The sequence below is a fragment of the Salvia hispanica genome, chromosome 4, assembly GCF_029641045.1.
Source record: "Salvia hispanica isolate PSC_SH4W2 chromosome 4, Shi_PSC_v1, whole genome shotgun sequence".
Lineage (NCBI taxonomy): Eukaryota > Viridiplantae > Streptophyta > Magnoliopsida > Lamiales > Lamiaceae > Salvia > Salvia hispanica.
The window spans coordinates 52,508,279-52,530,652 of record NC_142695.1 but is presented as its reverse complement, the minus strand read 5'-3'; the positions used below and the strand labels follow the sequence as shown (position 1 = coordinate 52,530,652).

General features: G+C 36.6%; 4 protein-coding genes across 6 annotated transcripts; 1 reads left to right on the top strand and 3 right to left on the bottom strand.

Annotated features, from left to right (window-relative positions):
* Positions 1 to 1,831: 1,831 nt before the first annotated feature.
* Positions 1,832 to 7,447, bottom strand: LOC125196004 (RING/U-box superfamily protein). Of its 3 annotated transcripts, none has more exons than XM_048094339.2 (9): positions 7,142 to 7,447; positions 5,641 to 6,665; positions 4,818 to 5,478; positions 4,614 to 4,700; positions 3,530 to 3,724; positions 3,090 to 3,178; positions 2,462 to 2,558; positions 2,269 to 2,364; positions 1,832 to 2,127 (listed from the first exon to the last, which is right to left on the bottom strand). In XM_048094339.2, the coding sequence occupies exons 2-9, from the start codon at positions 6,660 to 6,662 to the stop codon at positions 2,065 to 2,067; spliced, it is 2,310 nt and encodes a 769-aa protein (XP_047950296.2). In that variant the 5' UTR covers positions 6,663 to 6,665; positions 7,142 to 7,447; the 3' UTR covers positions 1,832 to 2,064. The 3 variants fall into 3 exon arrangements, with proteins under 3 accessions (XP_047950296.2, XP_047950297.2, XP_047950295.2); XM_048094340.2 differs by having other exon boundaries at positions 4,614 to 4,670; positions 7,255 to 7,447; XM_048094338.2 differs by having other exon boundaries at positions 7,255 to 7,446.
* Positions 7,448 to 12,459: 5,012 nt separating this feature from the next.
* On the bottom strand, positions 12,460 to 14,304 carry LOC125196397 (sm-like protein LSM5). Its single transcript, XM_048094891.2, has 4 exons — positions 14,165 to 14,304; positions 13,929 to 14,052; positions 12,793 to 12,865; positions 12,460 to 12,688 (listed from the first exon to the last, which is right to left on the bottom strand). Exons 1-4 carry the CDS (start codon positions 14,199 to 14,201, stop codon positions 12,656 to 12,658), a joined length of 267 nt encoding a protein of 88 aa, XP_047950848.1. The 5' UTR covers positions 14,202 to 14,304; the 3' UTR covers positions 12,460 to 12,655.
* Positions 14,305 to 14,923: 619 nt separating this feature from the next.
* Positions 14,924 to 19,108, bottom strand: LOC125196398 (dehydratase family). The gene is made up of 14 exons (XM_048094892.2): positions 18,507 to 19,108; positions 18,105 to 18,176; positions 17,563 to 17,610; positions 17,322 to 17,476; positions 17,046 to 17,240; positions 16,857 to 16,968; positions 16,705 to 16,774; positions 16,556 to 16,614; positions 16,351 to 16,474; positions 16,161 to 16,231; positions 15,849 to 15,950; positions 15,650 to 15,730; positions 15,387 to 15,545; positions 14,924 to 15,304 (listed from the first exon to the last, which is right to left on the bottom strand). The coding sequence occupies exons 1-14, from the start codon at positions 19,038 to 19,040 to the stop codon at positions 15,254 to 15,256; spliced, it is 1,833 nt and encodes a 610-aa protein (XP_047950849.1). The 5' UTR covers positions 19,041 to 19,108; the 3' UTR covers positions 14,924 to 15,253.
* A 1,122-nt stretch (positions 19,109 to 20,230) lies between these two features.
* LOC125192983 (uncharacterized) lies at positions 20,231 to 21,702 on the top strand. The gene is made up of 4 exons (XM_089056838.1): positions 20,231 to 20,242; positions 20,486 to 20,543; positions 20,659 to 20,990; positions 21,094 to 21,702. The coding sequence occupies exons 1-4, from the start codon at positions 20,231 to 20,233 to the stop codon at positions 21,700 to 21,702; spliced, it is 1,011 nt and encodes a 336-aa protein (XP_088912964.1).
* Positions 21,703 to 22,374: the final 672 nt, after the last annotated feature.

Below are 22,374 nucleotides of genomic sequence, written 5' to 3'. Positions count from 1 at the left end.
GCCAATGAACCCTGGACTTTAAAAATATCCCCAAACAACCCTGGACTAAGCGTTCATCTCGAAAATGACCATTTTTTCACTGTTTCGTGACAAAAATATCCTTTTAGGGGGTTTTGGAGGATTTGGGCAATTTGATCTTTTTACATTTTAAATTTGATATTATTTTAGTTATGTACTAAATCTGATATTATTTCAAAATTATCATTCTTCTTCCCTTTTTTCATCCTTCACTTTGTTTCTTTATTTCAATATTAGATTTAATTTTATAAAATTAAATTTTAAATTTAATTTTAAATGTCAATAATTTTTTTAATCATTAAAATTACTATTAAATAACAAATTAATAATTTTAAGCAATATTTGATAGTGTCTAATATTTAATCAATAAGGTACAACGACACCTTAGATTTAATCAATATTTAATAGTTTTAATCGTAAACAGATCATATAACACGATTTATTCCGAAATAAATATGCATTTAATGTATAGGAGAATTTGACTAAAAATATTATGAAGTTGACTAAATCGTGTTATATGATCTATTTATGATTAAAACTATTAAATATTGATTAAAACTAAGGCGTTGTCGTACCTTATTAATTAAATATTAGACACTATCAAATATTGATTAAAACTATTAATTTTTTATTTAATAGTAATTTTAATAATTAAAAAAATTTATTGATATTTAAAAATAGAATTTTAAAATTTAATTTTATAAAATTAAATCTAATATTGAAATAAAGAAACAAAGTGAAGGATGACAAAAGGGAAGAAGAATGATAATTTTGAAATAATATCAGATTTAAAATGTAAAAAGACCAAATTGCCCTAAAAACCCTCCAAAAACCCCTAAAAGGGTATTTTCGTCACAAAACAGTGAAAAAGGGCCATTTTCGAGATAAACGCTTAGTCCAGGGTTGTCTGGGGATATTTTTAAAGTCCAGGGTTCATTGGCGAGATAAACGCATAGTTCAGGGACTATTTTTGTAGTTCACTCTTTAATATAATATTCGGCTGAATTGAAGAAGTATAGAAAAATAATATTAATCATGATGGAAAAATAAGAGCTATTCTATTTTGCCTTCGTTCGGTTGTTATAATTGCTTATGATTGAACATTATAGAGTTGACTAAAATTTTTATATAGGAGTATTTTTGTTGAAACATTCTAGTCATTTTGATTGTTTTCAAATTAATAAACGAAAATTATATTAGTCTTACATTAGATGCATATTTATTTTAGAATAAATCGTGTTATATGATCTATTTATGATTAAAGCTATTAAATATTAATTAAAACTAAGGCATTGTCATATTTTATTGATTAAATATTAGACACTATCAAATATTGATTATGACTATTAATTTTTGTTGTTTATTAATTTTTATAATTAAAAAAATTTATTGATATTTAAAAATTAAAATTTAAAATTTAATTTTGTAAAATTAAATCTAATATTGAAATAAATAAACAAAGTGAAGGATGACAAAAGGGAAGAAGAATGATAATTTTGAAATAATATCAGATTTAGTACATAACTGAAATAATATCAGATTTAAAATGTTAAAAGTGTAAAAAGACCAAATTGCTCAAACCTCAAAACCCCTCAAAAGGGCATTTTTATCTCAAAACAATACAAAAAGACCATTTTTTATATAAACCCTTAGTCCAGAGACTACTGGTGATATTTTTAAAGTCCAGAGACTATTTTCAAGATAAACCCATAGTCTAGGGACCATTTTTTAAGTTCATTCATATATTAAATTGGATAAAATTCATAACTACTCCATATCCAACCACTCTAATCGAAACCCAAGCACGTATATGTTCAAAGAAACTAGCACTTTCATTAAGATTTATCATGAATAATCAATAGTGTGTAAACATGTTCTTTATGTTGATGCAAATTCAGCACCCAAAAAACACGTCAACGTCAATCATATGTGGTTCTTCAAAACCTCCAGCATTTTCACCCCAGAAATGCTACATACTTTAAAACATGGATATCGACTCACACAAAAGAGCCAGGTTCCACTTGCAAAAAGACAAAGACGAGCACATCATGTTATGGATGACTTGCAAACTGGACAAGATGATCTCCTCCTCAGCCACGGATCAATACACTGATATCCCGGAAAGTCACATGTTAGCCACTATTAAGGTCATTAGGTAATAATACTATAATTGAACTCCTTGTGCACAAATTAGATAGGGGGGGGGGGGGGGGGGTTGCTGTAGTATGTAAAGTTTAAATGTGTTCTTACATCTTTGTGAAATTTGTGCAAACAAGGGAGGTGGCGGATTTTCTCTCCGGTAGTTGGAGTCTCGAGGCAGACTGCACAGGCTTCTTCGTGATCAGTCTGCATGAATGGATCAAAAAAGTAAGCCAGAGGATTCCATGAAGATTGCACATTTAACACATGATTTACAGATTAGGGCCAATTTTAGGAAGCTTGCCTGAACAGTTGATTGTGGAAGGCCATTAATCTGATGACCAGATGCACCACCTTGACTGTTATTGTCATCAAGAGCCAGCAACATTTCATAATCGTTCCTGAAAAATTGTACAAAGTCATGTCAAACATAGGGTTAATTGTTTGGTTTTATACATGAGTTAAAAGTTTAATATGCAAAAACTTTGCTTGTTCTCGATTGTCACAGATCCCAAAACAAACAACAATCATGATTTCCTTTCCCCCAGTCCCAGTGTCCCTCCAGCTATTCGATTTTACTTTACTTACTCATTATATTTGCAACATCAGAGATTTTTGAACATTTGTTTTAGTTATGACATTTTTAAATATGCGAGGGATTTTGAGTAAAATCAGCACAGTTGAGGACATATGTTTAAAAAAGATCACCATGCATTGAAGTCCGACAACATGGAGTACCAAGTAATGAAACGAAGGAATGGTGCTATAGAAGTCCGACAACATGGAGTACCAAGTAATGAAACGAAGGAATGGTGCTATTCCAGGATTTCCAGCGTTTACTTTAAAAAATAAAGTTTAGCTTCCTAAAGCTTAGCACAAACAAGATTGCATGTAGACTCTAGACTAAGCCGAGTGTTCAGATTAAGTCTTACTCATTGAAATCACGGTTGGAGTGAAGGATGCTGCTGGCATTCATTCTCATGTCACTGAACTCTTCTAGCGCTCCGAGTATTTCCATTCTCTGCAGAAAAGAAGACAAAATATACCTCAAGAAACTACCAACAATTCACATCATAGATGAGCATCAACAGAATGAGCTACTTAATTCATCCCTCAGTCCTAGGTAACAGAGAGGAGCAAAAAGAAATACGGCAAACATCATCCATTTCATCATATACACAAATTCTCAACAGCATCCGTTTTTATATGTTGGCAGAAATCAGAATGCAGCAAGGGAGACACTTGGTTAGAAGGTTATTACATATTAGCTAATGAAACGACAAACAAATCTACATGCAGGCTAGTACCATGCAGGCTAGAAGGTTATTAAAAAGTGACAAAAAATTGAAAGAGAGATGATGAAGGCTAGTACCATGTCAATATCCATGTCTGGAGGAAATATGGAGTTTCCCCGCCGCGAAGATGATAAGGTCCGGGGTTGCCCGGGAAAACGACCTCTTTGCCTTGTAATTCTTCCTGATGGTGGAGATCGAGCCACATATCCTCTTCGAGGAGCATTTGAAGAAGACCGAGAAGCAGATGGTCTATGCACGTTGTACATTGATCTCTGCGCAAAAGCGTGCAAATTATTTAGCAACACAATTCAGAAGATAAATCAAACTATTCTTACGCTTTCATAATTATCACAATTTCGTGGACATGGTGAAGAATGTGTAGAATAGAAGTGTATAAGACACCTGATCAGGAAAAAAAAAAATTTACTCCCTCCGTCCCTTAAAAATAAAAGCTCTTTCTTTTTTAGTCTGTCCCCTAAAAATAGAAACTTTCTAGTATTTAAAAAATTTCTCTATCTAATAAGGTGGGACCCATTTTCCACAAACACACTTTTCTTTCTACGTCACTCTTACTTTCCCAATTTTGCATTAAAACTCGTGTTGTGTTAAAAGTTCCTATTTTCAGGAGACGAAGGGAGTATGAAAGAAGTCCATTGGGACAATCCTTGAAAATGAATTGGATCAAACCATGTTCAATCAGGAAATGGGCATCACTAAGATATCTGAATTTCATTTTCTGCAATTGAGTGTTATTTTAATAATCAAAGGAATTAGAGCCATTACATAATGATCTATTTATTTCTAAGCATGCAGTCAATTGTGTTTCTTCAACTATAGTTCTTGAAAAAGGTTTCTTTCTTCGGTATATATGTCAATAAAATGTAAGGAAAAAAAGAGATGGGGAACCTCTTTGTGACGAGCGTGTTTTATGGTTTTGACAACCTTGGGTCATACTCAGTGCACTCAAAGAAGCATTTTTCTATGTAACTGAAGATGACAAAATGTGCCCCATCCACTTTTACCTCTGGGCAACTCATTAATCCAGATGATAGTGCAAAACATATAGATATCACATAGCACATATCAAGAGAACATAAAGGAGACATTTAAAAATACTGTAGGCCCTGCAGTGTCACATGACATAAGAACACGGAAACTCACTACATCGAACACTGGCGCCCTTCCTCGAGAATGACCATGGCTCGGACCTTCCTGTTGCTGCAAGGCCAGTGCTACATGCTCATCAGTCTGCCATTGAGTTGGAATTGCATGAGAAGAAGCACGAAATATACTATCTGATCATAGATTCATGTGGAAACAAGTATAAAACAATTGAAAGGTTAATAAATATAGATGGGAACAAACCTCTTGAAATCCAAACGCAGGCATTTCATTATAAAGTTGTTCTTGAAGTTGACGAGCCATAAGTTCATCTGCTTCTAGCTGTCTTGCCCTAGCATTGTCATCTCTGGTATCATGCGGCGGTTGAGGAGAAGATTCATCAACCTCAATAACTGGAGGCATGTTTGCATTACTAGAAGATCTCAAATTGGCTGCTTCTGCAGGTGAACTAAGCGAAACAAAATCTAGATTGTCGGAGACTGATGTGGAACATTCACCAGAACCGCTGAAGCCAGATCCCTGCTTCTGCCTTTTAATAAGCATGCCTGCAGCAGAACGAGGCCTATTTAGTTGTCCCAGTCGAGCTCTAGGATGGGATACTGATTCCTTTACAGATTGAGCATGAAAATGCTCGGACGAGATGAAACTTGAGTCATTGTCACAATTAGCAAGATTTATGCCTTTTCCTCTTCTATCTGATCTAGTCTCATGTTGCTGAATCGACAATCTTGGAGTCACCCACTCCTTATTCAAAATTTTTTCCTTATCATTGGATGATATATCATTCATTCCTCTAAGCCGATTACGCGTACTCCTCCATCCAGCTGATTCTTCAATGCTTTTACCTGCGTCGCCATTGTAATCAACTGATTCTACAGCCTTCTCACTGGGATTCACAGAGTTCCTGCAAGTTTATAAATTCAACTCGGTTATTTAGTTATAGTTTTCCATGGCCAAACAACTTCAAACAGATCTATGTTGAAAGAGTCTTCAAAACTCATTAGAGCATTATATGAAGTTCACAACATATTCAATGTTCCACTAACTCCATAGTTTAGTAGAATACCTGCCAAGCAAATCCTTGGTTTCCAAATCAAGTCTCCTGGACGAACAAGGGTGACTTATCACCCCTTTTCCCTTTCGTGAGTTAGAATAATCATCTTCAGCAACCAAATCCCTTATATCAATTGAAACGGGTACAGGATTAGATGACCTAGAGCCAATATTATGATCAATAGCTACAGGGCCAGTATTATGTCCAACAGCTACAGAGCTGTTAACACCATTGCCAACCAACTGTTTAGCCTTAGCTATGTTATTGGGAGATATACACCCATTTCTTACCAACCTCTTTTGCTTACTTACTCTAGGCAGCGCAATAGGATCAGAAGAAATACCACCATTCTCAGTTTTTTTCTTATTAATACCAACAGACCCTACTCTTTCACCCAAATTAATACCCAGACCACCTCTGCTAGGTTTCTTTTTCTCCTCACTGCCATTGCAGCATATGTTCGTCAAATTTGATAGGTCATTTGAAGAAGTTCCATTAGGTAAATCTGATCTCTTTTGGAAGTCAGTTTGATTGTTTCCAGGTATAGCACTTGGGGAAGCATTCTTACGAGCAGGTCGATGCAAACTCCACTCTGATAGCTCTAAGATGTCATCATCATGAAAAGATGAGGAAGATTTTGAAGGATGTGATGGTCTCACGGATTCCATACGTTTATGCATGGAATCATGGGTCGGGTAACCGGGTTTCTTCTCAGCCACACCTTTTCTGTATAGGTTACTGTTTCTAGATGATGTTGAACTTTCCAAGGAAATGGACATAGACGTATTGGGGAACTGAGAATTCTTGGGAATGCTAGGACGTTTTGGAGGACGGAAGGACAACCCTCGGCTTCCACTGTCAATGATCATTGGCTGATCTCTAGAACCCTCTTCAGGAAACATCAGCTCACGATGGGGCATTGATGACCGCTGATTTTCAGTTTTAGCACCATTTTTCCCATTGGCTCCATTTTTAGCTAATCTATCAGGAGTGTCGGGAACCTCAAGTATCTCATCGATGTCCATATGATCCATTTTCTGCACAACAAAAAAAAAGCTGATTCAAATATTTTGCAATGCACCAGTTACATAATATCAGTATGTATCCAACAAACAATACCCAACACGTTCTCGGAAAAGTCGACATCATAAACACTGATATTCAAGCATCACCTAATAGACATCAAATAGTAAATCTCACAGATTTACTATAATTAACCACTAATGATCATGTAATACAAAAAACCTGTAGCCAAGTTCGTGGAATAAACGACTCACGAGGTCATTAAAAATGGTAAAACATAAACAGGCAGAGCCTTAATCAAAGTTTTGGTATCAAAACCTAGTTTATTTCATATACACAGACTACCGTAACTAACAAGAAGAAAAGCATACTTCGAAAACACAAAAAACAAAATCGCTTATACAAATAAAAAAAACACACTAGGCACAATAAAAATCTAGAATTTAACGAAAAAAGGGCTAAAATTGAGAAAGCGCAGACCGTTCATTACCTTTAGGGTTCGGATAAGAAGGGGAAATAACAAAATCAATATAGAATAAGTCACCTTCCAAAATCTGAATTTCAATTGATGAGAGATGTTAAAAATCGGAGGTATGATTTCACCTTTCTCTTGCGTGAAATCTCCGGAAACTCCAGCGAGCTTTATGAGAAGAGAATGGCAACAGGAAAGTCAAGTGTAAGGCTATTGATAATCAATCAAAACAGCATCAACGCCATTTCCAAAATTTCCACCCTCTTTTCCAATCTTCCAAAAAAGTTGCAGAGATATCGATTCGGATTCGTACGGGTCGGATCCTAAATTTTGGGTTGGATCTATTCAATAGTATAGTAATTCAAAAATATTAAAGATTTGTTTGATACAAAATATGGGATATGAGAAGATATGTAAAACAAGATAAGAAATACGGGGTTCTCAAGATATGCAAAGATATGATTTTTTTCCGTTGTTGTTTGATAAAAAATAAATTATCTAAATTTGTATTGTATATTAAATAATATGGCTTAACTTGACAAATTGGTGATATACATAAACAAGATTAATATTATAATTTTGGTAAGATTAGATAGGGCACTGGTCTTATATTGAGCTTTGAGTTAAGCTTAACTATGATATCAAACAATTAGAAATGTCCATATATAATTCTCTATCTTGGTATTACTAATTTGGTGGTACTAATTTTTGTCACAAATTTTAAACTTGGTAATAGGCCTGCAAATTTAGTCCGCGGGTTTCGGGTATACCCGACCCAGACCCAATATCCGACGGGTTTTGGGTATCCGAAACCCAAAATTATGGGTTCGGGTACGGGTTTGGGTAGTTAATGTTAGGATTTTTCGGGTTTAGAGTACCTGAAACCCATATTAGGGTACCTGACTAATACCCGATTAATTATGTGATAAATATTTTTATTTAGTATAGGGCCAGTATGGTAAATCTAGAGTAAATTTATCTAATTACGTGTAGATTTATACCAAAAATTTCTTTATTTTAAAATTAAGTAGTGCCTATTTGTCTAATATCTAATATTATATATCTATATATATAGAGAGTCATAGAATCACAATCCAGAGAAAGCTAAAGCATTATAATTGAAGTTTAGACTTTTAATAATAGTCAATAAATAGTATTATTGTGTTATTTTTAATAATTTCTATTCTTATCACAATATAATTTATATAAAAGATAAATGAAATACTAGTTTCGGGTTTATTGGTACCCGATTAGTTAGGTTTGGGTACCCGCGTCGAGTATTAGGGTACTCGGATTCACATACGGGTCGGTTATTGGGTATGATATTTTTGAAATTTTGGATTCGGGTACCTGAATTTTCGAGTTTAGATACAAGCGGATACCCGAATTTACAGGCTTACTTGGTAATACTATCACAAAACTTGATAGTTGCTGAAGTTTTTTTACCAGTAATAAGATGAATAATCATATTTGGCTGTTTTTTTACCAGTAATAAGATGAATAATCATATTTGGCTTCTTAAGCATCCCTATCATTTTTCAGTGTGATAATCACATCTTATATAGTAATAATAAATGAAATGTAGTCGGATTGTCGATGATAGAAAAAATTCAACAACTATTTAAGTTCGTGATATTATTGTATGTCAATAAAGTTTGGGGGGGAATTTATTTTATTTTATTTTTTGAAAAACTTTATGATATCCCTTCTTTTTTATTGGTTCGAGACAATTTTAAGAAATTGTTTAATTCGGTAGAATAAAATGTGCATCAAAAAATTTGTAAACATGGATCTACTTTTATAAGTAATAATTTTATAATAATATGATTTAAATGAGTGTAATAAGTTATTGAAATGTAATGTTTATTTATCAAAAATAAAAGTGAAATGAAATAAAAAAAAGTTAATTGAAATAATTATGATTAGAGAAAAAGATAAATGTACAGTATTTACTTTAAAATAAATGGAAATATAGCACTTTTTTAGATAAACAAAAAGAAAATATTGTGACGTTATTTTAGAACGGCAGAGAGTAATGTTAACATGGTTAGAATTTTTTTTGAATTGATCTTATGTGGTTGCAAAAAAAAAAAAGAATTTTTTAGAATTGATTTTATAAACTTGGGTAAAGGTACAATCTAAATTAAATTGTTGCGAAAATTTCAATAACTTACATTGGAATATGACAAATTGTGGAAGGGAGGAAGATGACAAATTGTATGTTGCACGAATACATGAATTATTTTATTTAGGGGTGCTTAAACGGTTCTCCGGTTCTCGATTAACCGGAATCGGAATCGGAACCGACCGGTTAATTGAGGAACCGGAATCGGAAAATCCGGTTCCGGTTCCGGTACCGGTTCCAACTTTTTAAATAACACCGGTTCCGGTTCCGAACCGGAACCGACCGGTTCCTAACCGGGAACCGGATTATAATTCAATTTTATTTTTTTTATAATTTAATATACTAAAAAATCTAATTTATTGAATTAATTTTGAATTAAAGTAAAATACTTTGAAACATTGAGTGATTTTTAGATTTAAATGTTTAATCTGTGATACTTTGAATCTATAATTATTTCCCTAATCCATTTTTTATGAACTAACTACAATGAGTAGAACATCATAAGTTTGTTTTTAGTTTTCAAAAGAACTTATACAAATACAATATCATTTCATATGATATAATTATTATAAATTTATGTAACAATTCATTTAACATACGATTTTATCATATTTGTGAATAATTTATTAAGTGTTCCGGTATAAACTAAATAGCCACAACAATATCAATTAGTATTGGAAATTCCAATGAATACTATGTTTAGCCAAAAAAGGGAAAATGAAATTTCAATTTTAAAACTCATTTTTTAAAAAAAAATTGCTAAAGTTTAGAACTCCTATTTTTGTATTAGTAAAAAATTGCTAGCATAAACTAGTCCGACCCGACCTACTACACTTGGCATCACTCTTATCCATATATGAATATTATTGTATTGTTGGTTTGTATTTTGTGTATTTATTTAAATTTTTAGGTATTATTTGTTATAATTCTAGATGTTGGATTATTATTTTTTAGTATTGAACTATTTAAAATTATAAATAAATTCGGATTAAAATTACACATCGGTTCCGGTTCGGAACCGGAATTGACCGGTTCTTAACCGGCCAGTTCTAAACTGGAACCGATCGGTTCCAGTTCCGGTTCCGGTTCTTGAATTTATGAAAATTTAAAACCGGTTAACCGGTCAACCGGTCCGGTTAGAATCAGAACCGGCCGAATAAGCAGGCCTAATTTTATTCCTGGACAGAGAGTACTTACATTTGAATATGACCAAAACAAAATTACTCTAACCTATTGCAACGGCAAATCAAGAACTCAGGGCGTCTAACGGTGGGACGTTCTAAGCGACGCCCTGTGCACCACCATGTCAGTATTTTATCCTTCTCTTATTCCACCTGCAGTGGGGCGGACTATAGCCCACCCTAAGCGACGCCCTAAGCATTTTACTTCTATTTTGTATTTATATTTTTATGTTTGCAAATGTAAATAAAAATAAACATATAAAAACAACACAATTAAAGGGAAATTCTAAATTTACTTAATTAAAAAAAAGTTACAAATTAAGAAATAAAAAAAAAGCACTAAATACAAAAAAAAGGAAGCTAGTCTAGAATAGTCCCAACTTGCGGTTGAGGCCATCGATCATCCACTGGATGCCTTCGATTTGAGCCGGGTTGGTCGCCTGCATGAGGGCGGTGTGCGCGTCCAACAACGTCCTGTAGTCGGAGGAGGCCGCCAAATCCGAGTAGGCATGGGCCGCAGTCGAAGTCGCGGACGGCGTCGGACTTGGGGTCGGCGACGGGGCCTGGTCAGGCGGCGCGGCGGAGGAGGATGTGGCCTTGCCCTTGCCCTTGGCAGCCTTGACGCCGGGAGGACATCGGTGTGCCGGAACTCTCATCCTCGAACACCGGATTGTTGAGGTCCATTGGAGACGTGCCGCTATCGCTACTTGTATAATCAGCGAAGGTGCGCTTCGACGCCCTCCTCCTCGCCGCCGTCGATGGGGGAATCACACCACTGGTAATGCTTGAAATCGTCGTACAATGAAATGTACGACTGCATCGCTTTGTCCCGCACATCCGCGAGACTCTCGCCACTGTCCTGCTCCCTCTCGCACTTCTCGTACTCCCCCACGAACAAATTTACCTGCTTCTTTATTTGAACCCAGTGCTTGCAGAGCTGCTCCCTGTGGCGCTTGTAGGCTTACGCCGGCTTGGCCTCGTTGTATTTCTCGGCGATGCGCTCCCAATATGCAGTCACCTTCTGGTTGTTGGCGTACACCGGATCCTCTGAAACATCAATCCAACATCTCGTCAAGACGATGGATTTGGTGTCGGAGTAGTTCGTCCTTCCCGGGGTGAACTCTTCACACACCTCCGTTGAAGGCAACTTCTGGGCTCGTGCCTTGATCCGCTTCTTCTTGGTGGCGGACCCAGACGCGGCTGCGGAGGGGCGGTGGGGAGAAGGCTCCATGTCGGACAGCCCGTACGAGTCGGTGCTGAAGTCGGGATCGTACTCGGCATTGGTGTCGAATGGTCGGTATTCGTCGGGTTTTGTACCCGGCCATCGCACACTACCAAACATCGGACTATAAGGATAATCTCCCGAATCCATTTTGCTTGAAATGTAATAAATATAGTGTGAATTTGAGAGTGAAGTGAGTGAAAAATGAAGTGAAAATGAGAGGAACATATAGGTTTTGAAAATTTAATAAAATAAAATAAAAAATGGAAACGCGTCGCATCGTCCGCGTCGTCCACAGTGGTGGACGATGCGACGGACGATGGGGTATCCTCCGCGATCAGGCGCGGACGATGGGTTAACACATCGTCCGCACCATTGCGGATGCCCTTAGTAGTATATGAAATTTAAGATAAATTGCAAAAAAAATCATGAAATTTGAATTTATTCATAAATATTCACGGTGAAAATCCTAATCACTTGCGATGCGTGTAATATATTGTTTTTGTTTATCAGCCAAACGTTTTATAAATAGACAACATTGCTTAATTTATTGGCAAGTAACGCAACTAATGTCCATAACTTTATACTACAGTTTCACCCTTCAGGCCTTCACCCTTATCAGATGCAATTTAAGGATAATTCAAAACAAATACTAGTAGAGTATCATGCTTTTATACCTAATTTTCAAAGTCACGGGACAAAGCAAAATTGATTTAGCTTTCATGATTTAATTTGCCCTAAATTTTTAAAATATGAACATATTCTGCAAACATTGGTAAAAGACATAGAAGTAGAACAAGATTCAGCATAGGAAATCAGAATGGAATTTTCAGATATTGAACAATAGAGACTATCCCATATGACCACTACATCAAACTAATGCACTGTTTCATACCATTAGTCTTGTTTTACAAAATTCAAATTGATCTACTAGAGGTTATACGGCTTCTTTTCAAACAGAAGCAGATCATCAAACACATGACAGCAGGAGCCGGACTGCCATCTCATTCTGGGTCAGGTGAGCCACCAGGAACCAACTGTATTCAACGAAAGAACAAGCCCTCAATTTATTGAAAGAATAAGAAATGAAATGCAAGAGATGGGATTCGGAAGAAATGTTCAACAGGCGTGGCGGACTTACTATGGCAATGTTGTTGCCGTTGAGCAAGATTTGGTCAAGTTTTGTAATACGGCGTCCTTCAGAAGTGATCTCACTGAAATTAACCTACTTGGTTAAGAAAAAAACACAGCACAACTAATATGTATACAGGAGCATCTAGAATGATGCAACAATTGACACGTTTGCAAACAGATCAATAGCTAACCGAAAAAGTTTAGACGAACAACCTTCCATAGTAACTAGCCATCACATACAAAAAACGAGAATATAAAGACCTGAACTGTGTCTTCATAATCGAGTACTTATGCATTGCACATTGATATAGTCAAAATGGTCATCAAGAAAATCATTTAAATTCCAATTTAAATTTACTAAAACAAGGATCCCACTTTAAAACCATCACAGATAGAAGAGTCAAAGCATCAGAGACAGAAAGGACATCAAAAAACAGTATTACTAACTTCAGGTAAATAAATCTACGGTTAAGGGAGATCTAACTTATGAGGATTAGCCTAGATAGAAGTTTACTTAGATGTCTGGAACTTTTGGTATATCCGAAGGGCTGATAAATTCTATCTTTTGAGCTAATTTTGCTTTATTCATATCCCATTGAAAGGATGGGACTGGAGAAATCCTATCAACAGGGATAAAAATACTCAACCATGACTTCATGAATATGCATAAACCGATAAACGGCCCTAAATCATAACATACACCGGGGTAGTCTGTTTCTTCTCTATACGTTCCAAAACTAATATTTTCAAGCACATACCAACTACCAAATGACTGTGCAGCTAAGACAATAAAAATTACCTATGGCACAACTAGATGCTCGAAAAAACCTTCTATACTTTCAAATAGCAGCATGGTCTTCTAACTGTAACAGAAAATCCTAACTGATATGATCACATAAATCACAACTTCTAGCATTTTTTTTAATATTTCATTTGTCAATCATATAAACTAGGAGTACTACTCCACAAAGCCCTTGTGAGCCAAGTATTAAAAATTAAGGCATGAAACAGCAGCTCCACGTTTATATCAACGCATAAAAAATTATCAAAATGCACATTCTACAAGCAACCAAATCCAGTAATTCCTATCTAATCCATCAAAATCAAATTGAGCAACAGCATTATTAACACCAACAGACTTACTATTCAGTAACATCTTCCAACACCATATTAACATACACATCGAAGCCGCGGAGGGTACCCACCAGCTCCTTGTCTCCCTTCATTATCACCCATATTTTCGACCCGATGCATCGGTCAATCAACTCTGAAGCGCAAGGATCAAAAAATTAAAACCCACAAAAATGCTTCGAGAACATTTAACTGCAAAATATGCTCATACAAATCAGGGGATAAATTGAACACATATGGAAACTGACCTGATGGGAGGAGCTGCGATGGATTGTTAGAAGACATGAACAAATGCTTGGGGAATTTTACGAGGGTTTTTTCAAAATATTTTTTAAAAAAAATAAATAGTGGAGAAGACGATAGTGCGACCCTTACACTAAATCAAAATATTTTTCCTTTTTCATGTATTGCTGAATAGAACTGTTATGGGCTTTACTAGGCCCAAAAATCCCATTTGGGCCCAAAATAATTTTATGTACTCTACTTATTAATTTTTGGTTAATAGCACTTTGTTGTAGTTTATTTAAAATAGAAAAAAGCAAATAAGATTATAAATTGCAGACATACAAAATAGCAAAATGAGACATTTTTTTCACAAAAGGTGGAGTATATTGTATAAAAAACTTAAATTCAGAAAATTCATGAATATTCATTTAATATTTACGTAACCTTTGGAAAAAATACTGGTAAATTAACGATGTAATAAAATTATGCATAATGGCATTTCAAATTTCAAAGGAATTTTAAGAAAGATAAAAAAAATAACTTAAACTCGTGCATTCATAAAAATAAATTTTGTATTTAAGTCTCGGAAACAAGCAAAATCTAGTATTCAATAAATAGAATGTCAATAAGATCATAATAAAGTGAAAATTACATAAACGTGTTCACATTTTTATTTAGAACTACATTTATTGATTGCCGATCCATATTTTCTTACTCCTTTCTTTTAACGATTTTGCAATGATCTAACATCAAAATCAAGAAAGATAAACAATAGTAAATCCTAAGATAAAAAATGTCTCCATAAATGATTATCCAACATCAAAATAATGATAAGTTACTCAGTCCACTAAAACCTCATCCTCAAACTAATGGCCAACACAATACATTAAACAAGATTGGAGCTCTGCTCCCTACTATACACCTTCACACTGTTGGCTAGACAACAACCACGGAATCTTACAACATGATAGAAATCGACAGGGCTAAACCTAACCAAAACTGGGGCAGGAGGTTTATTCAAGAAAAGACATTCAAGTAACAGAGCAGATTCAGATATCCTAGGCAGGCAAGGAAGATACCCGATGAGCTCACTATGCCTTGGCCCTTCCTTTCTACTCATCAGTCACGCATCCATTTGAGGCCGATTGTACATTTTTGATATACTGAAAACAAGAAAAGTAGTGGGAAATCAGATGAAGTTGAATTCGAAAGACCTTTAGAAACTTTCGACTCTCTTTAGAATACCTTGTACAGAACTCCTTTGGTGGCTCTGTAAGGTGGTGGTGTCCACTTCTTTCTGCGTTCGTTCAACTCTGCCTCTGTTAGGTCTACATCCATTCTCTTCTTCTCGATATCTATGGTGATCACATCTCCGTTCTCAACCAGACCAATGGGACCACCTTCCTGAAATAATGAATAGAGATGTGTTATGAGAATACAGCATACTGTTCACAAATTCCATGGCAATTTCAAGGGTGACGTGCAAGAACGTAAATAGATAAACAAACCTGTGCCTCGGGACATATATGGCCCACCACATATCCATGTGAACCTCCAGAAAACCTCCCATCTGTTAGTAGTGCAACTTCCTGAATGCACAAGGAAATAAGGAAGATTAATTGAAGGGACAAGCAACAGAAAACAAAGGTGAAAAATTCTCTCACCCATCGTTTAAACAAGCACAAACACGTAATTCAATATTCAAACCTTGCCAAGTCCAGCACCCATTATAGCACTCGTTGGGGTTAACATTTCGGGCATGCCTGGCCCACCTTTGGGCCCTTCTCCGCGAATAATGATTACCTTTCCCTGAAACACAATAAAGACAGCAAAATAAATAACCATTCTCATTTTGAACAAAACATTTCGGTCTATTTTTTCTCTTTCTAAACCATCTAAATAACCATTCTCATTTTGAACAAAACATTTTCAGTTTATTTTTTCTTCTTCATATCAACATTAATGAACTCAGCCAAAATTACACCAAGAAGGGATGAAGTCACTTTTTTATAATTTTACCTTGAAGCTTGATGAATTTTCAGCGAGAGCTGCAATCATAGATTCCTCTCCTTCAAATACAAGTGCAGGGCCTGTAAACCAAAATTGGGAGTTTAATAATTGCAGCAGAATTTGAGGAAAACATTAAATTTTACCATACAGAAATGAAAAGAAAATGAGAAACAAAGAAACTGTCAATTAAACACATTACCAGAGAAGTACAACCCCTCTTTCCCAGTGATCTTAGCCACAGAGCCTTCAGGCGCAAGATTGCCATATAATACCTGTAAGTGACCTGTTTCTTTGATGGGGTTCGACAGGGGTCTAATTATTTGCTGCAATCAAACATGAAAGATGTCGCCTTTATTTGTACAAGTAAGAGAACAAATAGCAATACCATTTTTGCTTGGACATACCTGATTTTCAGGCAGGGAAGGATATAGCTTTGCATTCTCAGCCAAAGTTTGGCCCGTAACTACAACAAAAGAGCAAAATAATCATAAAATCTTGGAAGCAATAATATAGTATATAGTTTTCATTATCAATTAAACTTTTCAGAAAGTACCTGTAATACAATCCCCATCCAAAAACCCTTGTTCCAGCAAAAAACGAATGATTGCAGGTGTACCTCCAATCTGTTTCAATGATATTTTCGTACTTGTTGCAGTATTAGGTTACAAAGAAATACAAAGGATTTTTTATTCCAATCGAGCATACCTTGTGAACATCCTCCATCACATATTTACCACTAGGTTTAAGATCTGCAAGGAACGGAACCGCATCACTGACCTTCTGGAAATCGTTTAGAGTTAACTCCACACCAACAGACCTGCGGAAATCTAGCTATGAGATACTTTGATGTATTAATTGTTTATGCCAACAATGACTATCCACGACTCTACTCACTTGGCTATGGCAATCAAATGCAAAACTGCATTTGTAGATCCACCAAGTGCCATGACAATCACCATTGCATTACGCAATGATCTTTCAGTGATGATATCCTGAGGTTTCAAGTCCATTTTGATCAAGTCTAGCAAATATTTCCCCGCAAGGCGGCATTCATCCAACTTTAAAGGGTCTTCAGCAGGGGTTGACGAACTATTTGAAATATCATTGAATTAGTTCCAATATAAGTCCATATGTTAAGAGAATTTGTAGTTGTCAATCATATTCTTATACCTGTAAGGAAGAGACATCCCCATAGCCTCGATCGCTGAAGCCATTGTATTTGCAGTATACATCCCACCACAAGCCCCAGCTCCAGGACATGAATTACGAAGTACATTCACTCTTTCTTCATCACTTATTGACCCACTCACATACTCTCCATAAACCTACAGTATGAACCATGGCCAGCAACTATTAAATGTGACTTGAAGAAGGAAAGTAAAAGGGGAGGGAGGATTGTATGTAGACATACCTGGAAGGCAGATACTATGTCGTAAGTGTGACCTTGAAAATGACCTGGCTGCATACCATGAATAATATTTATATGAATAAGCAAACATTACTATGATTTGTCTTTCTTAAGCAATGCACAATAATGTCTTTGTGCCTCCGAATGATTTGCAAAGTAAGAAGGTACAGTTACACCATCAACAAAAGCATGAAAATGTATAATATAAAACAAAGATACGAAGACGTGCGTCGTAAAGGATGTTCAGATACAAGGCACAAGCACTCCAATAGTGGACACAGAGTACGAAACAAGAACTGCACAGAGTTGTCATTCTTCATCCACAAACTCTACATAATCTTAGCCTAACTTCATTGAACAATAAAGAACACCACATTAACCAAATATCGAGGAATTTTTTTATTGATATACTAACACTGAAAAGAAATGGCCATAACTGCAGTCATCAAACTACACTTCTACTTAGTTTAAACATAATGAGTTTTTCATGCTAAATAAGAGAATAATGAAAGAGATGTATCAAAGAGGGTGGATTAGAGGCTGACCTTAATCGTACCACCATAAACCATGATGCTAGGGCGGTTCAGTCGTCCCATAGCCATAATAGTGCCAGGCATCTGTAGTAGTCAAGCAAAATCACAAATAGCTTATCAACAACAAGGTAAGCACACTATCCATACAGAGTGCGTTGTTACAAAAAGTTCAAATTTTGCTTAGTGTTTCATGTTAATATGTTTTGACGCCATCAACTCTTTCATTTTAATACATTTTGTCATCCATTTTTTAGTTCAACTCTATGCCTAAGTGATATAAACAATGTTAACATGAACTAATGATAAAACCTTTTGCAATTACAGAATTACAGAATGCAGTAAATTGAAAAGCAAATTAAAGTAATAAACCCTAACAGCAACACAAAGTCACAAACCAAAAGCATTGATTCTTACATTCTTGTCACAGCCGGGAATGGAAATGTTGCCATCATACCACTGAGCAGACATAACAGTCTCTATGCTATCAGCAATCAAATCCCTAGACTGCAAACTGTAGCACATCCCCCTCGTCCCCATCGAGATAGCGTCGCTGACGCCAATCGTGTTGAACCTAAACCCCACCATTCCGGCCTCCGTCACGCCCTCCTTCACCGCCTCAGCGAGCTTCAGAAGATGCATATTGCAGGTGTTCCCTTCGTACCAGACGGAGGAGATTCCAATTTGGGGCTTTTTGAGGTCGTCGTCGGAGAGGCCCACGCCGTAGAGGACCGCCTGAGAGCCGCCCTGCGACTTCGGCTCGGTGATTCTGGAGCTGTACTTGTTCAGCTTCGTCGCGGCGGCGGGCGGCGGCGGAGGGACGGCGGTTTCGGTGGTGGTGGAGGCGCGGACGGTGAGGGGGGAGGGGGTTTTGATGGGGAGGGAGGAGGGTGAGTGGGTTTTGAAGGCGGCGAGGGGAGTGGGAGGGGAGAGGAGGAAGGAGGCCTGCATTGTGGCGGCGGACGGCGGCGGAAGAGTTGATGATTGGAGGGGGTTAGGTTGGGAGTGTGTAAGCAGTAAGCAGTGAGCAGTGACGAGGATGGGATTTTATGGAGTCTATATATTAGCCTACTTTTCAGTTTAATTTATTTACTACTCCCTTTATTCCACGCTGACGTTTTTGTTTTTAATTCACACATTTTCACTGGGAATGTCGTTATTTCTACTAGTATTATGTTTTACTTTATCCTCGATCCACTAAATCCACAAAATAAATTTACATAACATTTTGGGTTAGTTTGGTTTGCCATATAGTGTTACTTCTGAAAAGGGATGGACTCATTAAAAAATGTGCTTTATTGAATCAACCTCTTCTCAGCCTATTGTTTGGTTTGTAATATTGCATTTCATGAGGCTGCCAAATTGAAAATTAAAATGACTTAATTACCCATTCAACTTTCTGCTATTAACAGAAATACCCCTGTTTGCCCTAATTTATATTTGGAGATATACCCAGCTTCAATTCAGATTGGAATTGCGCCGCACCCTCCTTCACTGGGTTGTCTGCGCTGCACACACCACCTTCCCAACCGTTCAAGGTGAGTTCTATACAAAATCTCCATTATCTCTGCTTGCAACTGGGGCCTCATTGAAATACTCCCTCCGTCCACGAATAAGAGTCCCATTTTTCCATTTTGGTCCGTCCACGAATAAGAGTCCCGGTTCATAATTACCATAAATGGTAAAGAGACCCCACATTCCACTAACTCATTCCACTCACATATCATTTAAAACTAATATATACAAGTGAGACTCCTATTCCACTAACTTTCTTCCACCCACTATTCTTAACATTTCTTAAAACCCGTGCCATTTAGAAATGGGACTTTTAATCGTGGACGGAGGGAGTATCAATTATTTGCAGTCGCCGATTTGAAATGTATGTTGGTCTGTTAAAATGACAAGATCGATATTCATCAATTTGTTCTTGTTTTACTGATTGCAAACTTTCTCTGGTATCGTTTTTGTAAATATGTTATGTTTGTCTGTGATTCTGTGTTGCTTTGTAGATGTGGTGAAAAAATGTTGATCTTTAGTTCTGCAGAGTTTTGTTCACTGTTTATACTTGCATTCTGCAGAGTTTAGTTCTGTTCTTACATGCTATTGAACTTCATTTATTAGATGCCTAGATAAATGAAGAAATGATTTCAAAGGTGTGTGTAACTATTCTTGAAACAGATTTGAGGATTTCAAAGCTTAAATATGATTGGTTTCGGTAGCATTTGCTTCGAGTCATTTGTAATTGTTAATTCGAATCAAATAGATCCCCAATTACATCTGACTAAATATGATTTATTTAGGTAGTATTTAGCTTTTCATATATGCAAAGTGTAGGTACTCCAATGATTTTTATTTGTCCAAATACATCTGACTACATTCGTTCTTCATTGTTTCAGCAAGATGTCTGGATTACATCAGTCTGTGCTTTGGGAGACAACAGTTGGGGTACTCGAAGTAAGGATTCAGCATTAGCCTACTTTGTTAGCCAATGTTTTTTAGTTTCTTAAATTTTCCTCAGCATCCGTTGACTCCATTATCATTTGTGTATGTATTGTATGTCTCCTTTCAGTGGTGAATGCATGTCTTGGCCGCCGCCGACACAAGCCCAAGGGTGACCGCACACGCCGGAGCTGGACTGAACGGGAGGAGGAAACGCTAGTTGTCTGGTTGAAGGAGATCTCTGTCACCGGATGGAAAGCTGACAATGGATTCCGGGCAGGTTATCTCACACAGCTTGAAAATGCAATGAAGCAGCAGTTTCCGAACACAGACATAAAGGGCACTCCGCACATCAACTCCAAATTAACCGCTTGGAAGAAGTTATACAACTCGTTGGTACGAATGCTTGATCGCAGTGGAGTGGGCTTCAGCATCGACTACAAGATAGATTGTGATGACCATTAGTGGGAGCAGATTGTTAAGGTGTGAATATATTGCATTTGTTACATTCTATATTGCTTGCAATTTCTATATGTACTTTGACGTGTAGTTTGTTTATGCATAGGCTGATCCTGATGCACGTTTGATGAGGGACAAGAGTTGGCCGTATTTCGAGCATTGGCAAGTAATTTTTGGCAAAGACCGTGCTGATGGTACGTTTTCAGAGGAGCTGACGGACGCGGCCAACGCTCTCTCCAGTCGTAACACTGTGCGCTCCTCACCAGCCATGGAATATGGCTCCTCGATGGGACTGGAGGATGAGAATCCCTTTGTGACTCCCACTGGGTCTGTGCCTCCCGAAGGTGTGCCTCCCGAAGGTGTGGCTGACAGTACTGGGCAGAGTACTCAGCGAACAGGATCTTCAATGGGAACTGGGAAGAAGCGCAAGAACGATGATAGCATTGACGGCTTGGTACAGATGCTTGCCAAGATGCAAGAAGATACAAATGTTAGGCTCGACTGTCTCTCTCTTCGAATTGGCTATGAATTTGATTTGAGCAAGGCGCGGAAGGAAGTGTATGAGGTCCTTGGCCGTCTCCCTCTGACTCGAGATCAGAAGTTCGATGTTGGTGAAGTCATCCTCGAGAAGGTTCAACGTCTTGACTTCTTCCTTGGGATGCCAGAGGAGGACAGGTTTGCTTATGCGATCTGCTTCCTCGCAAAGTATGGATAGGTAAATTGCAAGTGATCCCATGCATCGGAGGGAGCTCTATTTTTTGCTTTTTACCCTCCATTCGGCATCTAACCCATTTGAACACTATTATGTGATGTTTTATTCTGGAACAAGTTGGTTGTCTGCACAAACTTTAAGTAGTAGTTATTATTTTTTGATGGGTATGACCAGTCATGGGATATGTCTAATTTAGGTGGAGTGTTGGTAGTTATTGAACTAATCCTCTAGAAGGTGCTATATTTTGTAAACTATTGAACAACTTATGTTCGAAGACATGGAGTTAGTTTCGGATCACCTTGCTCTATTACTTTGTTTTGCATTCATACATGCCCTCTTTTTACTTGCATCATCAACATATCACTGTCTTATTTTGTATTCATACTCACCTTGATCTAATTAAATTTTTTTGTCTTCAATGTTTCACTGATATTAACATATATAGAAACATTTTGTAGAAAGTCAGACTACTTTCATTTATTTATTTACTTATTTATTTATTGCTAACACAAGAAATCAGTAACATAACTACTATCCAACAACATAAAAATGCACTAAATTTATGGAAGATATATTACTTGTTGATAGTGCTGCGAATTATTGTTTGATTCAAACTGTTTTAGATATTTCAGTATTTTGATATATATTAATCCTCTACTATATTTTAAAGCATTA

What these genes read in the sequence shown, in the direction of transcription:
- LOC125196398 (XM_048094892.2), bottom strand. Translation starts at nt 19,040, where the DNA reads ATGCAGGCCTCCTTCCTCCTCTCCCCTCCCACTCCCCTCGCCGCCTTC. An exon ending in CTTCCCTGCCTGAAAATCAG is followed by an intron (nt 16,475 to 16,555) that starts GTATGTCCAAGC and finishes GTTTGATTGCAG; the next exon opens with CAAATAATTAGACCCCTGTC. An exon ending in TGGGTGCTGGACTTGGCAAG is followed by an intron (nt 15,731 to 15,848) that starts GTTTGAATATTG and finishes TTGTGCATTCAG; the next exon opens with GAAGTTGCACTACTAACAGA.
- LOC125196397 (XM_048094891.2), bottom strand. Translation starts at nt 14,201, where the DNA reads ATGTCTTCTAACAATCCATCGCAGCTCCTCCCATCAG. An exon ending in TTGGAAGATGTTACTGAATA is followed by an intron (nt 12,866 to 13,928) that starts GTAAGTCTGTTG and finishes GGTTAATTTCAG; the next exon opens with TGAGATCACTTCTGAAGGAC. An exon ending in ACGGCAACAACATTGCCATA is followed by an intron (nt 12,689 to 12,792) that starts GTAAGTCCGCCA and finishes CGTTGAATACAG; the next exon opens with TTGGTTCCTGGTGGCTCACC.
- LOC125196004 (XM_048094339.2), bottom strand. Translation starts at nt 6,662, where the DNA reads ATGGATCATATGGACATCGATGAGATACTTGAGGTTCCCGACACTCCT. An exon ending in CTGCGTTTGGATTTCAAGAG is followed by an intron (nt 4,701 to 4,817) that starts GTTTGTTCCCAT and finishes ACTCAATGGCAG; the next exon opens with ACTGATGAGCATGTAGCACT. An exon ending in TTCCACAATCAACTGTTCAG is followed by an intron (nt 2,365 to 2,461) that starts GCAAGCTTCCTA and finishes CCATTCATGCAG; the next exon opens with ACTGATCACGAAGAAGCCTG.
- LOC125192983 (XM_089056838.1), top strand. An exon ending in CAACAGTTGGGGTACTCGAA is followed by an intron (nt 20,544 to 20,658) that starts GTAAGGATTCAG and finishes GTCTCCTTTCAG; the next exon opens with TGGTGAATGCATGTCTTGGC. An exon ending in AGATAGATTGTGATGACCAT is followed by an intron (nt 20,991 to 21,093) that starts TAGTGGGAGCAG and finishes GTTTATGCATAG; the next exon opens with GCTGATCCTGATGCACGTTT.